The following is an 18167-nucleotide window of genomic DNA, read 5'->3' as shown; positions in this document are numbered from 1 at the left end:
GTTAGTCTGTTGACAAAGATAAAGAGCGGCAGGAAATTAAACTATGTATAAAATAAAATTCAGAATTCATGGTTTTAAATGCTCTTTAGATTATCAAATCAATGAAGAGGCAGAGAATTGTCTGCCCCTAAATTCTACTCTTCCACCGGTCTTAGCCGTCATCTTCTGGGTTCTACTTTAAGCATTATCGTGACTGACTTATTACCCTGCATCAATTTCACTGCCATCGCCGTCTGGTTGTTGCTCTCAGTGTGTGTGTCTATTAGTCCCAGTTGTTACCTGTCTTTTGTGGTTTTCTGTTTCTAATTTGTCATAGACCTGGAAACTTGATAAATAGCTTATTGAGATTTTGTACAGAGGAAGTAATAGGCCCAAAATTGTAGGAGACTCTTCTGATGGGTTGATGGGGAGGCACATATGTTTTCATGTATCAATTTTGTTACTTCAGAGGCTTTTTTTTTTTTTTTTTTTTTTTTTGAGTTGGAGTCTCACTGGGTTGCCCAGGCTGGAGTGCAGTGGCACACTCACAGCCACCCCTGCGTCAACCTGCTGGGCTCAGGTGATCCTTCCACCTCAGCTTTCTAAGTAGCTGGAACTACGGGTGCGCGCTACCACACCCAGCTAATTTTTTGGTTTATTGTAAAGATGAGGTGTCACCAAGTTACCCAGGCTGTTCTCACCTCAGCCTCCCAAAGTGCTGGAATTACAGACTTGAGCCACCGTGCCCAGCCCAGAGACTTTTTAAATTTTCTCCTCTGGTTCTGGGGTCTTTTTCCTGTTAGGCAAAGTTGCTAGATAGATGAGCTGTTAGTAAACTTGAATTTAGTCAATACATTAATTTGTTAGTGTTAATGCATAAATTCTGTTCTTCAGGGCCACCAAATAGTATATTCCAACTTAACCCTATAAATATAATAGTTGGAATTTAAAAAACGTAAGGTTGGCCTATGAATTGGTGTGTAAGAATGTGCTTGTATACATAAGAATATGAATAAGTTGTGACTTCTTCATTGAACTTTTTAAACTTGTAAGTGATAAAGTTATTCTTTTTAAAACACAACTTTATGGAGATAAAATTTCTGTACCATATGGTTCCCTTGTTTAGATTGTACATTTGAGTGGTTTTTAGTACCTTCATATGTATGTGCATCTATCACATTAGAACATTTTATTACCCCCATAAGTAAACTCCAATCCCTCAGCCAAGAACTCCCAGTCCCTCCAGTCCTCCTCTGCCCCAAGCCCTAACCACTGATCTACTTTCTGCCTCTGGGGATTTGCCTAGTCTGGATATTTTGTGTACATGGAATTGTATATTGCGTGACCATTTGTAACTGGCTTCTTTCATTTGGCATAATGTTTTCAAAACTGTAGCATATATCAGTGCTTCATTTCTTTATTGCTGAATAAATATTACATTGTATGGATATACTGTATTTATCCATTTATCAGTTGGTGAATATGTCAGTGGCTTCCACTTTTTGACTGTTATGAATAATGCCATGGACATGTATAAACAGGTTTTCATTTATCTTGAGTACATATCGAGAAAGGAGTGAAATTGCTAGATTTTAGGATCTGTGTTTAATTTCCTGTGGGACTGCCAGACTGTTTTTCACAGCAGCTGCACCATTTTGCATTTCCACCAACAGTGTATGAGGATTCCAGTTTTTCTACATCTTGCAAACACTTGTTGTTATCTGTCTTTTTTTATTACAGAAATTCTAGTAAAGCCGTATCTCATTGTGGTTTTCATTTATGCTTTATGGACACACTTTGTTTTTTCCTCAGATTTTCTTTTCATAGATAAGAAGTGATACCTTTAAATTTGTGATAGAATTTTTTTTAATTGTTGGTTTCATCTTTCTAACAGGCTAAGGAAATTTTAACAAAAGAATCAAATGTACAAGAGGTTCGTTGTCCCGTTACAGTCTGCGGAGATGTGCATGGTCAATTTCATGATCTTATGGAACTCTTTAGAATTGGTGGAAAATCACCAGATACAAACTATTTATTCATGGGTGACTATGTAGACAGAGGCTATTATTCAGTGGAAACTGTGACTCTTCTTGTAGCATTAAAGGTATGATTAATTAAATTCATTTTTCCTTTTTCAAGCTTTAAACCTGGCAAAAGGCAAGAATGGCAGCATTGCATATCATCTGTTCTGTTTTATGGTCCATTCAGTTTATAGCCCCTTAAAATTATTATTTGGTTATTATCGGTTTTACTTTTTTTAAAAAATGAAAGTAAGGACCTGGCGCCATGGCTTACGTCTGTGATCCCAGCACCTTGGGAGGCCGAGACAGGAGGATTGCTTGAGCCCAGGAGTCTGAGACCAGCCTGGACAATATAGCAAGACCCCATCTCTTTAAAAAACAAAATAAAATTAAATAAATTTTTTTAAAAGGTGAAAATGATTCATGACTTCTGCCTGCTTCTAGTAAATATCATTTTATTGCATAGTCCTCATATTTGACTTAGTCACTTATTCTTCATATTGAGTCAGTAAACAAGTCTTTTTAAATTCTTGCCTCGAAAGTCTGTTATTCCTCTATCTATCTATTTTTACTACAACCACAATTTACCACTTCACACTTGGATTGTTGCAATAGCTGGGTAACTAATACTTAGGCCTCCAAGATCTAATCGCTCCAAATCCACCTTGCATGTGCTGTCAGATGAAATCTCCCTTAGTTAACACTTTTAGTTTGTTACTTCCGTACTCTCAAACTCTTCTTGATTACAAGTTGCCCTATGGAATTGAACTCAAACTCCTTGACTGGCCCTCTGTAGTCTAGTCTCAGTTTGCCTGCCTGCCATTAGTTGGTAGCATAAACTCTGCTTCAAAGAGTTTTCATATTATTTAGCACTCTAGACAATCTTCATTTATTTCCTTATTCAAATTCCCTATAAGATTACTCTGTCCCTGGTTTCCTACCACGTCTGCCAAAACTCAGCCCAAGTCTAATTTTTTCCATGTAGCCCTCAGCCATTTTAACCTTATTTCTTCTGCTCTAAATTACTGTGATGAAACTTATTCTCTCACCCTTTGTTTATGTTACAAAATGGCTTATTGTCTTGTATTATTTATTTTACGTATCTCCTTAGGTTAATTCCTAAACAGAAGCCATATTTTGTACAGTCACATACTGTTTAACTACAGGGGCTACATTCTGAGAAATGTGTCATTAGGCGATTCCATCATCTTGTGAACATTATAGAGTGTACTTGCACAAGTAGACAGTATAGCCTACTGCACACCTTGGCTATGTGGTATAGCCTGTTGCTCCAACCACCATCGTATATTCAATCTATTATTGGACCAAAAACGTTATGCAGCACGTGACTAAACTTGTGTGGACTTGGCACCTATCTGTATAGCACTGAACTTAATTTTGGATGCACAATGAGAGCATAGTAAATATGTATGAATTAAAGTATATATTTTTGCTTTCTGCTTAATTTATGAACTCTGATGCTTTTACATACTACTTTTTTTAAAAATCATTTTACTCTGATCCTACTTGGAAGAAAACTTTTTCATACTTCTTATCAGATTTAGTCCTAACTAAATAATATGGTTATGTTTTTGTTTTGTCATAGAAAGGAAACTATTAATACATTTGAAATCTTGCCCAGATTTGGCAAGAGCCTATTTTATGTTTTTATTAGCAAATCAAATCTTCCTGTAGGAAATAAAAGTTGAAAAGGAAGGCGTTAGTTTGTAGAGGAATCTGTCTCGATTTCAAACCTCTGATCTTCACTGTCCTTTCAGCAGGAAGAAGTCATAGTGTTCTGGAAGGATTTAGAAGACTAATGATAGTCTGATGATGGTGAAGATAATAGCAACAAAGAGTCAGATGCAAGTTTGTAGTAATATAGGTATCAGTTAAAGGTTCTAGTGAGCATAGTATGAATATAATGAGGATTGACTATAAAAAATATTTCAAATATTCATAAGACCTAGTTATGAATGAGAAAGTTTTTTATTCTGAGAAAGCGTTACCCTTAATTAACTAGTGGCCAACAGAGCCATTTGAAGACATGGGTGAGAGATTAATGTGCTTACTGTGACACTAGTAGACATGTGATTGTACTGTGAGGTTTTCCTTTTCTTCCAGGTGCGTTATCCAGAACGCATTACAATATTGAGAGGAAATCATGAAAGCCGACAAATTACCCAAGTATATGGCTTTTATGATGAATGTCTACGAAAGTATGGGAATGCCAATGTTTGGAAATATTTTACAGATCTCTTCGATTATCTTCCACTTACAGCTTTAGTAGATGGACAGGTGTGTATGTTTGTTCTTATATCTTGTGGGCAGGTAAACGAAGGGAAAGACTTACTGTTGGTAAGTTAGGATCTAGATTTATATGGCATGTGTTTCTGTGTCTCTTTGACCTTTTCTGTCTCTCTCTTATACGTAAAATTTCAGAGAAGGGAATTGGATCAGTTTTACACGCATTTAGACCCGCAAGTTTTCTAGTTGTTCTCAGATATTGTATAAATCTTTTAGCTAAAGATCATGCTAATGTGCTTCTTAAACTAGCAACAGATTTTATAGGTAAATACTTGACACTGATGTATCATACTAATAAAGCAAGATGTAATGTAAAACAGTCTTCACACATATACATAGTGTCTGCTCCTTTAATAACTTTCATTCCTATTTTCAAGGTAATTGCAAGGATTATAAGAAAAAATTATGGGGTAGTGGCTCACGCATGTGATCCCAGCACTTTGGGAAGCAGAGGCAGGAGGATCACTTGAGCCCAGGAGTTTATGACTAGCCTGGGCAGCGTAGTGAAACCTAATCTCTGCAAAAAGTTTTTTAAAAATTAGCTGGGTGTGGTGTGGCCCGCACCTGTATTTCCAGCTAAGCTACTCAGCAGGCTAATGCAGGAGGATTGCTTGAGCCCAGGATTTGGAGGCTTCACTGAATCATGATTGGGCCACTGTACTCCAGCCTGGGCAACAATGTGACCCTGATTCAAAAAAAAAAATTATGCAAGTCTCCTATTATCCCAATTTCTAGAGATAATCACTATGTGCATGAACTGGCTTAAATTTAAATATAAAATATATGATAAAAGTCTGTAATTTCAGAATTATCGAAAGTGTAACAGGTACTCTCTTGGACTGCTAGTGGGAATATAATTTGGCTATGACCTCTGCCTACTCCTGACGGTCCACATTTCTCAGCCATGATTTTGGACACAGTAACAATTTGAGCCGGGCTCAGTGGCTCAGCCTGTAATCCCGGCTCAGCCTGTAATCCCGCGCCTTCGGGAGGCTGAGGTGAGTGGATTGCCTGAGCCCGCGGGTTCAAGACCCGCCTGGGCAACTTGGCGAGACCTTATCTCTACAATAAATCAAAAATCAGCTGGGCGTGGTAGCGCGCTCCTGTGGTTCCACCTACTTGGAAGGCTGAGGCGGAGGGATCGCTGGAGCCCAGCAGGTCGAGGCTGCGGTGGCCGGGAGCGGCCACTGCACTCCAGTCTGGGTGACTGAGTAAGACTCCAACTCAAAAAAAAAAATAAAAATTTGAAAGGATAATATTTTGCCTGGACTTGCTAAAGTAAAAGAAAATCATTTTTTAAAGTGTTCCATTTTGGCTGGGCTCAGTGACTCAGCCTGTAATCCCAAGCACTTTGGGAGGCCAAGGCAGGTGGGTTGCCTGAGTCCACAGATTCGAGACCAGCCTGGGCAACTTGGCGAGACCTCATCTCAACAATAAATAAATAAAGTAACCGGGCATGGTAGTGTGTGCCTGTGTTTCCGGCTACTTGGAAGGCTGAGGCGAAAGGATCGCCAGAGCCCAGCAGGTCAATGCTGAGGTGGCTGTGAGTGTGCCACTGCACTCCAGCCTGGGCAACAGAGTGAGACTCCAAATCAAAAATAAATAAATAAATAAGTGTTCATTTGTAATTAAGTTGGATTTTACTTTTTTTAGCAGTATAGTTAGTCTTCATTAGCATTAAAATTACCATACAAAATTATTTTTGAAAGATAGCCTGTCAGAATTGGCAATCTATCTAGCTTTTAAAATGGTGTTTTAGAGCTTGTGTATATTTATTTCTCTCTGCTCTCCTCTCCTAGACATGACAAGCACAGAAAAATAAAGTTGGACCAAAATCATATGGGGAAGAAAAATCCTGTGTCCATTTATGGTTTAAAGCTCAGTTATTAAGAAATAAAATTTAATAGCATTAACTGGATAAGAAAACACTGATTATTCTTATCAGTTAAATATTTGAAATCTTCTCATCAAAATTATGAGAATATTTGTATTATTCTTTCTCATTCGGAATCCTCAAAGACTGGACCTGAAAATAAATAGTTTAGAGAAAACACTTGTGGCCAGGCATAGTGGCTCATACCTGGAATCCCAGCACTTTGCGAGGCTGAGACGAGAGGATCAATCACATGAGCCAAGGAGTTTGAGACCAGCCTGGGAAACATAGCAAGACCCTGTCTTATATACAAGAAAAAAACCCACACACTTGTATTCAGTTTTGTTTTAGAGGTCCTAGTCAATACACTGAGCAATAAAAAGATTTAAAAAGGTATTAGAAGAAAAAACAAATATTTTTGATATTTTTGCAAAAGAAATGATTACATATACTCAGAAAATCTGGGAAAATTGGATCACACCTGTAACCCCAGCACTTTGAGAGGCCAAGGCAGAAGAATTGCTTGAGCCTAAGAGTTTCAGAACAGCGTAGGCAACTTGTCTTTACCCCCCAAAAAAAGTCAAAAACTTAACCAGGCATAGTGGCATGCACCTGTAGTCCCAGATACTTGGGAGGCTGAGGCTGAGGCTGAAGGATTGCCTGGGCCTAGGAGGTCAAGGCTGTGATGAGTCATGATTGTGCCACTGTACTCCAGCTTGGGCAAAAGGGAGACTGACTCAGAAAAGAAAAAAGAAAATCTCGGAAAACTGAAAAAGTATTGTAACCAATAACAGAAATCAGTAGGGTGTTTGCTATAAGAGAAACAAAATTTTACACATAGCAATAACCAACAGAAAATGTAATGGCAGGTCACAAAGATGGTGGCCTCATTTACCAGGGAGAGGACAAAAATGATATGTAAATAAAAATTTTTTAAATATGGGATAAACATTTAAATGTTAGCAGTTTTGTTGATGAGGTGATGTTTGTTTTTTCTTGTATTTTAGAAATTTTCCACAGTAAATGTTTTGTTTTTGTTTTTGAGTTGGAATCTCACTCGGTTGCCCAGACTGGAGTGCAGTGGCCGCTCCCGGCCACCGCAGCCTCAATCTGCTGGGCTCCGGCGATCCTTCCGCCTCAGCCTTCCAAGTAGCCGGAATTACAGGCATGCGCTACCACGTCCAGCTGATTTTTTGATTTATTGTAGAGATGAGGTCTCGCTGCCCAGGCACGTCTCGAACCCGCGGGCTCAGCAATCCACTCACCTCAGCCTCCCAAAGACACAGGATTACAGGCTGAGCCACCGAGCCCAGCAGTAAATGTTTTTAAAAATTATTTTGAAAAGAGTTGTTAGGATTGGTATGTGTAATCATTGTTTACTCTTCATTAACTTCTGACAATTACTAATACAAATACATTTTCTTTTTACATTCATAAACAGATATTTTGCCTCCATGGTGGCCTCTCTCCATCCATAGACACACTGGATCATATAAGAGCCCTGGATCGTTTACAAGAAGTTCCACATGAGGTAAACTTAGTTTTAAAAAATGAAAACAAAATAGAACCACATTATAAGAAAGATAAATTTATTAAATGTGACCGGTAATAATTTGTAATACATACTTAATTTTCTTGACCAGGGCCCAATGTGTGATCTGTTATGGTCAGATCCAGATGATCGTGGTGGGTGGGGTATTTCACCACGTGGTGCTGGTTACACATTTGGACAAGACATTTCTGAAACATTTAACCACGCCAATGGTCTCACACTGGTTTCTCGGGCTCACCAGCTTGTGATGGAGGTATGTACTTTTCTTACAGGAGAATCTTTCATTTCAGATTAGCATATATGTCTGTAGTTAGGGCTTCCTAACTTCGAATAAAAGAAACATTCCTCCTCATTACCTGGATTAAAGGAGGAAGAACTTGCTAATCTTAATAGTAGAGAAAGTACCAATGGGCTAGAACAAAACTATAGCTCATTTTTGAAATTAATTGAAACTTAGAGAAAAATTATAAAAATAGTACCCCAAAATTCCCTGTATCCTTCACTCAAATTTCTAAATGCAAATATTTTCTGTATTTGCTTTATCGTTCTGTCTCTGTCTCTGTCTCCCTTCCCCCACACTTTGCTTTCTTCTGACTATTTGAATATCAGTTGTAGACAAATGCTCCTTTACCTCCAGATTTCCATGTGTATTTTGTAAAGTTATGGTCATTCTCTTACATAATCACAGTATAGTTATTACAGTCAGAAAATGTACAGTGATACAACCCAGTCTGTTTTATAATCTAAACACTTCATTCAAATTTGGCTAATTATCTCTAATTTTTTTTAATTTAATTTTTTATCTCTAGTGTTTTTTTTTTTTTAAGCTCATTTTGTGCATGCCACATGTATACAATCTAAAATCAGGTTGCAATTGACTCCTTTGATGTAGAAATAATACCTCTATTTTCCGTGATCTTGACATTTTGGAGGAATGAAAACATTTTATTTGGTAAAGGTATCCCTAAACTAGGGTTTGACTTATGTTTTCTGCAGTTAATTCCAGTTATGCATTTTTGGCATAGAATGCATTGACATGCCATAGAATGATTTTGTGGTGAATTCTGTATGTTTCTCGCTTCTGGTATGTTAATTTTAATCACTTAGTTAGGGTGATGTTTACCAGTTTTTCCCACTGTAATGTTGCTATTTTATAAAGTTAAGGACAGTTAAGGACTTTACTGAAGGACAGTAAATAGAACATAATCCCTCCAAACCAATAGCAACTGGCTTCATGATGTTAGAGACAACTGTACCAGCTCTATAGAAGCAAGGAAAGTGGTGAGAATATGATAATGAAAGAAAACAGCAACCTGGGCAACATAATGAGATTTCATCTCTTCAAAAAAATTAAAATAATTAGCCAAGCATGGTGATGTGCACCTGTAGTTCCAGCTATTCGGGAGACTGAGGAGGAAGGATCACCTGAGCCCAGGAGGTAGAGGCTGCAGTGAACTATGATTATGCTACTGCACTCCAGCCTGGGCAACAGAGTGAGACCCTGACTCAAAAAGGAAAAGAAAAAAAACACAAATTCATATCCTAAAAATAAATCTCATTATATCTGTTATAAGAAACAGAAATGGACTAAAATTTTGACTTGCTTAAAGACTCTCAAATTGGTTAAATAATCAAAATTTATCCCCAGGCTCAGTTGGCTCAGCCTGTAATCCCGCACTTTGGAAGGCTGAGGTGAGTGGATTACCGGAGCCCGCTGGTTCAAGACCCGCCTGGGCAACTTGGCGAGACTTCATCTCTACAATAAATCAAAAAAGTTAGCCAGGTGTGGTAGCGTGCACTTGTAGTTCTGGCTACTTAGAAGGCTGAGGCGGAAGAATCGCTGGAGCCCAGCAAGTCGAGGCTGCAGTGACTGGGAGCGACCACTGTACTCCAGTCTGGGTGACAGAGTGGGACTCCAACTCAAAAAAAAAAATTATCAGTTATTTGGGACATACCTAATTCCTCCTGCTGACACAAGAGGATTACTTGAGCCCAGGAGTTTGAGGCTGTGTTGATCCATGATCGTACCATTGCACTCCATCCTGGGTGACAGAGTAAGACCCTGACTAAAAATACATATACATTCGTATACAAAGGGTGCCAAAAACAGATATACACTTTTTAAGAGATGTTATCTACGTATTACTTTTCAAAGTTGAATGACAGTAGCAATGTGTAGTATGACATTAATCAAATGAGTGCTAGCATCACCATGCCACAGGCAGGACAGTCAAAAAAATGGTGGAAGCACGGTTGTGTAGCCCAAGACCATTTTGAAGTGGTATTTGAAATTCGAGAATGTTGTGGAAGTACAATGACAACGGAGGCATGCGCATGCAACCAAACCTCCAACACGCCTGACAGTTGCATGCATTCGTGTTAAGTTTGAGAAGTGTAGTACCATGTGATGTGCTAAAGGGAAGATCCTGGAGGCCTCGCACAGCAACAACTCCTGCTGCTTCTGCTGTGATGTTAGAACAGTTTATACGCTCACCACAGAAGTCTATACCAAACAATGTGCGTGTGAGACAGCAATTAGCAGAACAACCATACAATACAGTCTTAAAACAGCAAAATAGAAAGTTTTCATTCCAAGATTATTACTCTTAAAATGTGTATATACTTTTTGGCACCCTTTATATATAAATATATATATTGTATAAACATATAATATATGCCAGGCATGTTGGCTCATGCCTGTAGTACCAACACTTTGGGAGGCTGAGGTGAGAGGATTGGCTGAGCCCATGGGTTTGAGACCAGCCTGGACAACTTGGTGAGACTTCATCTCTACAATAAATCAAAAATTTGCCAGACATGGTGGTGAGTGCCTGTAGTTTCAGCTACTTGAAATACTGAGGCGGAAGGATCACCAGAGTCCAGCAGGTCGAGGCTACGGTGGCCACGAGCTTGCCACTACACTCCAGCCTGGGCAACAGAGTGAGAATCCAACTCAAAAAATATATATATACACACACATACATTCACACACACACACACACACACACACACGCAGTGTGTGTGTGTGTGTGTGTGTGTGTGTGTGTGTGTGTGTGTGTGTGTGTAGCAAAAATTGGCATAATATTTGAGGGAAAATTCAGTTTATTATGATTTTGGGAGACATTCCAGCATGCATCCTAGCTCAAATCTCAGGCATAAGCTGGGCTCGGTGACTCAGCCCATAATCCCGCGCCTTGGGAGGCTGAGGTGAGTGGATTGCCTGAGCCCGTGGGTTCGAGACCCACCTGGGCAACTTGGCAAAACCTCATCTCTACAATAAATAAAAAAAAATTAGCTGGGCTTGGTAGCGTGCTCCTGTAGTTCCAGCTACTTGGAAGGCTGAGGAGGCAGGATCGCCAGCACCTAGCAGGTTGAGGCTGCAGTGGCCGGGAGTGGCCACTGCACCCCAGTCTGGGCGACAGAGTGAGACTCCAACTCAAAAAACAAAAAAGAAAAAAAAAATCTCAGGCATAGATTAAGCAAAACAACACAAGTGCTGATCTCCATGTACTAGTACCCTGGTTTAAACTTACCCATATCAAGATCATAATATTATAATGAAATATTGATTTTTTTTTTTTTTTATGCTGCAGGGATACAATTGGTGTCATGATCGGAATGTGGTTACCATTTTCAGTGCACCCAATTACTGTTACCGTTGTGGGAACCAGGCAGCTATCATGGAATTAGATGACACGCTAAAATATTCCTTGTGAGTAACTTTAAATCTTAGTTACGTATAATCACTTTCAGAAGGAAAATTTTTAATGTAGACATAAAAATAGAGGTACAAGATTTCTGCTTCTGAAATAGTAGGATGAGGAGCATGGCAAACCCTGTCTTCCAACAAAACAACCATTAACTGGAGAAATTAGTTTCAAAAACAGTTTTTTGGAGTTTTTGGAAATTGTCCTAAGGGCATACAACAAATGAAGAAACAGTTAATTCAAGAAAATCTACTAAATCTCAGTAATAACAGCCATAGTCTGTGGCATCTGAGCTGCAACTTGCTTCCTCCCAGATCCCTCTTATGAAACGACTCCAGGTGCTCGGCTTTGGGCAGATCTGGTCAAGAAGATGGGTGATTCTCCCCTTCACCAATTCCCAGTCTTAGGGCTGTGGTTTTATTCCCAGAGATCAGGTGCCAGTGGATCTGACCTGCCTTAGTCTGGGATTACAGAAGCTCTGTTCCTGGTGGGCACAGCCAAGCAGGCTGAGACTCCCTTCCTTGAGCTAGCTGCTAGGTTGGAAGCTCCATTCCAGGCATGCATGGCAGGCTGAGAATGCTACATTCCCAAGGACTCTGACCCCAGCACCTGCCCCTAGAATAGAGGGCATCACTGAACCCACAGCAAGGCACAGAAGTTCTGTTCAGGGGAAGAGGTTCCTCAGCTCTGCCTCAGGGGACTCACATTACTTAGGACAGAAGGTAGAGAATTCCAAAGCCTGAGTAAAGAACAATGGATATCATGGTGGAGACTAATTAAGAGGGCTCTAATAGTTCCTGTGATACTAGAAGCAACAAGCAAAAGAGCAGAGCAACAAGTTGTTGATAACACCAGGGGAAAAGATGCCATGAAAAGCCCTCCTGGGATTACACTCACTGGAGACTGTTGTGCATACCCTGGGGGATGAGAAGCCTGTGTAGATATTTTAGCTATACCCCATTGGGAGCCATCAGAGTGGGTTTGGAGTATTCCTGATAACATTCCCAAGCCACACATAGATTGTACAGAGTTGACTAGTGTCCTCCCAAAAATTCATGTCTACCCAGAACCCCAGAATGTGATGTTATTTGGAAATAAAGTCTTTACAGATGTAATTATTTAAGATGAGGTCATGCTGGGTTTGTGTAGGCCTTAAGTCCAGGCTGACTGGTGTTTTTATAAGAGGAAAAGAAATACATAGACACACAGTGAAGATTGCCATGTGAAGACAGAGATATGGGAGTAATGAATCTATAAACCACGAATTGCTGGGGCCCCCACAAGCCAGGGAGAGCCAAGGAAAGATTTTTCTCTAGAGCCTTTGGAGGGAACGTGGCCCTGCCAGCACCTTCTAGCTTCCAGAACTTTGAGAGAATAAATTCCTATTGTATGAACCATCCAGTTTGTACTAATTTATTACAGCAGCCCTAAGAAATAAGTGGGTTTATCAACAAAAGATGTAGCTCTCATTAGAGACTCAAACATAACCTCTAGTCAAACACTGACTAAATAATAAGTTACTCTCACCCAGAGCAACTTCTAGGAAGCCACACTTAAAAATTAAATCACAGCCAGGCTCGGTGGCTCAGCCTATAATCCTGCACCTTTGGGAGGCTGAGGTGAGTGGATTGCCTGAGCCCGAGGGTTCGAGACCCGCCTGGGCAGCGAGACCTCATCTCTACAATAAATCAAAAAATCAGCCGGGCAGGTTGAGGCTGCAGTGGCCGGAAGTGGCCACTGCACTTCAGTCTGGGTGACAGAGTGAGACTCCAACTCAAAAAAAATAAAAAAGAAAGTGACACAGACATTTAATGAGCTTTAAAATAATTTTAAGATTTCAGCCAGGCACAGTGGCTCATGCCTGTAGTCCCAGCATTTTGGGAGGTAGAGGCGAGAGGATTGCATGAGTTTAGTGGTTCAAGACCAGCCTGAGCAACACAGTAAGACCTCATCTCGATAATCATAAAAAAAGTTTGCTGGGCATGGTTGCGCACACCTGTAGTTCCAGCTACTTGGAAGGCTGAGGCAGAAAGATTGTCTAAGCCCAGCAGTTTGAGGCTGCGGTGGCTGTGAACATGCCACTGCACTCCAGCCTGGGTAACAGAGGGAGACTGACTCAATTTAAAAAAAAGAGAGATTTTAAATCACATAAAAAGTTGACCCATAAGCATTATCTCATTTATATTTTGTCAATGTATTAATTTTTAGCAGTTTAAGTACTTATGAAAACAGATTTTAGACAAAGATAGTCATTGTTTAAGTTATCTCCAGGTTAATCATTTTTAAAGCCTGTGCACATCAGGTATACTTAAATTTTAAAATCTTAAAGTTATGGGCATTTTTACCGATAATTCAGAAGATTTAGCTATTTTCATGGACCCAACAATCTTAGTCTTCCTTGTGAAAAAACAATTCATATAAATAAAGATTAGTCTGGTTTTGGCTAGCTTTATGGTTTTTTTTTTAAGTGAGAAAGCAGGATTTATTGAGAGGACAGAAAAGCTCCCACAGGGGGAGGGGACCTGAAGGGGTTGCCCATATGGTTTTATAACTCTTGTTTCAAACCCTGACACTTTAAAATATCTAACAGAGGCAAGTGTAAAACTTATCTATTTAGTAGACCTAGAAAAAAAATCTGTGCTGACAATTTCAAAGACACGTTCATTAACAATGTAAAAGCCATTTTTATTTACCAAAGATGATTAAAGCCACATGAACTTGAAAAACATTTAGATTTATTTAATTTATGAGTACTCATTTACTTATAAGCCAATTTGGTAGCATGCTAGACAAAACACATAACATGCACATACATGTATAGGTATAGAAACTAATTTTATTGGATAGAACAACTAGGCAGAAAGTCAAGGAAACAGAAGACTTCAGCAACACTACAAATGATCTATAAAAAATAACACCCGGGGCAACCCCTCGAGTCCCCTCCCACTGTGGGAGGTTTTCTGTCCTCTCAATAAATCCTGCTTTCTCACTTTTAAAAAAAAAACACCTGGGCTTAGTGGCTCAGCCTGTAATCCCAGCACTTTGGGAGACCAAGGCGAGTGAATTTCTTGAGCTTGCGGGTTTGAGACCAGCCCAGGCAACTTGGCGAGACCCCGTCTCTACAATAAATTAAAAAAATAAGCCAGGCATGGTAGCGTGTGCCTGTAGTTCTGGCTACTTGGGAGACTGAGGCGGAAGGATTGCCAGAGCCTAGCAAGTTGATGATACTGGGGTGGCGGTGAATGTGCCACAGTATTCCAGCCTGGCCAACAGAGTGAGACTCCAATTCAAAAAAAAAAAAATACCACCCAATAACAGCAGATTATGCATTCTTCTCAACATGAAGCGTAGGCCATTTGCTAGACTATAAAACAAGCCTCAATAAATTTAAAAAGATTAGAACCACACAGTGCAACAGAATGTGATTAGAAGTCAGTAACAGCCATTTCCTTGCAAACCTATGGTGTGGCCAGGTGTTCTTTTAGCTGTAGCCCCCTCTCCTACCTTAGGGAGGTAAATCTCCTTTCTCTCTCTCATTTACTTTCTAAATAAACTATATTTTTAATCTAAAAAAAAAAGTCAATAACAGAAGGAAAGCTGGAAAGTTCACAAATAATGTGGAAGTTAATACACACCTAAATAACCAGTGGGTCAAAGAAGAAGTCATAGAAGGAATTAGAAAATACTCTGAGATGATGAAAACAAAAACACGATATATCAAAACTATGGGATACACTAAAAGCAGTATTTGCAGGGAAATTTTTAGCTGAAGCCCGGCATCATGGCTCAAGCCTATAATCCCAGCACTTTGGGAGACAGAGGCGAGAGGACTGCCTGAGCCCACGGGTTCAAGACCAGCCTGGGCAACATGGTAGACCTTGTCTCTTCAGTAAATCAAAAAAATTAGCTGGGCATGGTGGCATGTACCTGTAGTTCCAACTACTTGGAAGGCTGAGGCGGAAGGATCGCCTGAGCCCAGCAGGTTGAGGCTGTGGTGACCATGAGCACATCACTGCACTCCAGCCTGGGCTACAGAATGAGACTCTGACTCAAAAAAAAAAAAAAATTTTATAGCTGAAAAAAATACCTATTTTGAAAACAAAGCAGCCGGGCTCAGTGGCTCAGCTTGTAATCCTGAGGTGAGTGAATTGCCTGAGCCCGCGGGTTCGAGACCCGTCTGGGCAACTTGGCGAGACCTCATCTCTACAATAGATCAAAAAGTTAGCTGGGCATGGTAACATGCGCCTGTAGTTCCAGCTACTCGGAAGGCTGAGACGGAAGGATCGCCGGCACCCAGCAGGTCGAGGCTGCGATGGCCGGGAGCAGCCACTGCACTCCAGTCTGGGTGACAGAGTGAGACTCCAACTCAAAAAAAAAAAGAAAACAAAGAACCAATATCTAATATGCACCTGTAATCCCAGCTACTCAGGAGGCTGAGGTGGGAAAATCACTTGAGTTTAGGAATTGAGTTCAGCCCAGCAGGACTCATCTCTTAAAAAGGAACTCAGGCCGGGTGTGGTGGCTCAAGCCTATAATCCCAGCACTTTGGGAGACTGAGGCGAGAGGATTGTCTGAGCGCACGGGTTCTAGACTAGCCTGGGCAACATGGTGAAACCTCATCTCTACAATAAATCAAAAAACTAGCTGGGCATGGTAGCGCGCACCTGTAATTCCAGCTACTTGGAAGGCTGATGTGGAAGGATAACCTGAGCCCAGCAGGTCAACGTTTTGGTGGCCATGAGTGTGCACTCCAGCCTGGGCGACAGAGTGAGAGTCCAACTCCAAAAAAAGCCTCAAATCAGTTACCTAATTTTACATTTAGGGACCTAGAAAAAAGGTAAACTAAACCTAGTGTAAGCTTATGGAAAGAAGGAAAGTATAGAGTGGAAATAAGTGAAATAAAGAATAGGAAAACAATAGAGGAAAATCAACGAAACTAAAAGTTGGTTCTTTGAAAAGACCAACAGTATTGAAAGGCCTTTACTACATGGGCCAAGAAAAAAAGCGTAGAGATGTCATATTACCAGAATCACTCCAGACCTTACTGAGATAAAAAAGGATTATAAGGAGACTGGGCACACTGGCTCACACCTGTAATCCTAGCACTTTGGGAACCTGGGGAGGAGGGCTGTTTGAGCCCAGAAGTTCAAGACCAACCTGGGCAACATAGTAAGACCTCATCTCTACAAAAATTCAGCCAGGCATAGTGGCACACACCTGTATTCCCAGCTACTTGGGAGGCTGAAGCAGAAGGATTTCCTGAGCCCAGGAGGTCAGGACTGCAATGAGCCATGATTGTGCCACTGCATTCTAGCCTGGGAGACAGAGTGAGGCCCCAGCTCAAAAAAAAAGGATGATAATATAAGGGAATACAATAAATTAACTATGGCAACAAACTAGTTAACTTGGATAAATGGGCAAATTGCTAGAAAAACAAACACTGAAACTGACTCAAGAAGAAATATGAAATCTGAACATTTTAAAACTTCCCGTAAAGAAAGCTCCAGGCCCAGTGGCTTTACTGATGAATTTCACCAAATGTTTAAAAAGGAAATAGCACCAACCCTTCACAGATATTTCCAAAAAATAGGAGAGAGCACCTTCCAGCTCATTCTGTGAGCCCTGCATTACTATACTGATGCCACGACTAGGCAAAGACAAGAATATCCTTTATGGGTCAATACCCTGTATGGACCAATACCCTTTATGGATATAGATATAAAAATCTGCAACAACGTATATACTAGCAAATTGATTCCAGCAATTTATAAAAAAATATTATGTACCATGACCAAGTGGCATTTCCAAGAATGAAAAGTTGGTTCAAAACATGAAAATCAAACCATATTAATATTAAAGGACAGAAAACCACATGATCATCTCAGTATAGGCACAAAAGTATTAGACAAAACCCAGCAACCATTCATAGTTAAAACAGTCAAAAGAAAAAAAAACTCAGATGCAGCTGGTCTATAAAAAATAAGAAACACACTCAGCAAACTAGTCATTAAAAGGGAATTTACCAACCTAATAATATCTATGAAAAGCCTACACCTGGCCAGGCACAGTGGCTCATACCTATAATCCCAGCACTTTGGGTGTGGTAGCACACGCCAGTAGTTCCGGCTATTTGGAGGACTGAGGCAGAAGGATCGCTGGAACCCAGCAGGTTGACGCTGGGGTGGGGTGAGTGTGCCACTGCCTTCCAGCCTGGGCAACATGACACTCCAACTCGAAAAAAAAAAATTAGCGGGGCATGGTGGCGTATGCCTATAGTTCCAGCTACTTGGAAGGCTGAGCCGGATCATCTGAGCCCAGCAGGTCAAGGCTGCGGTGACTGTGAGCATGCAACTGCACTCCAGTCTGGGCGACAGAATGAGACTCCAACTCAAAAAAGAAAAAGTAAAGCCCATACCTAACATTCTACTTCAAGGTGAAAGACTGAATGCTTTCACCCTAAAATCAGGAACTAAAAGCTGGAAGCTTTGGCTGATGCCTGTAATCCCAGCACTTTCAGAAGTGGAAGGGTCAGTTGAGACCAGGAGTTCAAGATCAGCCTGGGCAACACAGCTAGACTGTTTTATTTTATTTTATTTTATTTTTTTGAGTTGGAGTCTTACTCAGTCGCCCAGGCTGGAGTGCAGTGGCCGCTCCTGGCCAACGCAGCTTGGACCTGCTGGGCTCCGGCGATCCTTCCACCTCAGCCTTCCAAGTAGCTGGAACTATAG

General features: G+C 40.5%; 1 protein-coding gene across 2 annotated transcripts in view; it reads left to right on the top strand.

The window, feature by feature from the left end:
- Positions 1 to 1872: 1872 nt before the first annotated feature.
- Positions 1873 to 18167, top strand: part of LOC103261468 (serine/threonine-protein phosphatase 2A catalytic subunit beta isoform) — a 17764-nt gene continuing 1469 nt past the window's right edge. For both annotated transcript variants that reach the window (XM_021712796.1, XM_008059090.1), the window contains exons 1-5: positions 1873 to 2083; positions 4125 to 4298; positions 7622 to 7711; positions 7824 to 7985; positions 11326 to 11444. In XM_021712796.1, coding sequence (XP_021568471.1) covers positions 1967 to 2083; positions 4125 to 4298; positions 7622 to 7711; positions 7824 to 7985; positions 11326 to 11444 — 662 coding nt within the window. In that variant the 5' untranslated portion in view covers positions 1873 to 1966. The remainder of the gene's footprint in view (positions 2084 to 4124; positions 4299 to 7621; positions 7712 to 7823; positions 7986 to 11325; positions 11445 to 18167) is intronic.

This window comes from Carlito syrichta, unplaced genomic scaffold (genome assembly GCF_000164805.1).
Source record: "Carlito syrichta isolate Samal-C Ts95f unplaced genomic scaffold, Tarsius_syrichta-2.0.1 Scaffold90651, whole genome shotgun sequence".
Classification (NCBI taxonomy): Eukaryota; Metazoa; Chordata; class Mammalia; order Primates; family Tarsiidae; genus Carlito; species Carlito syrichta.
Note: the sequence above shows the minus strand (reverse complement) of the source record. Positions and strands in the feature narration are given on the sequence as shown.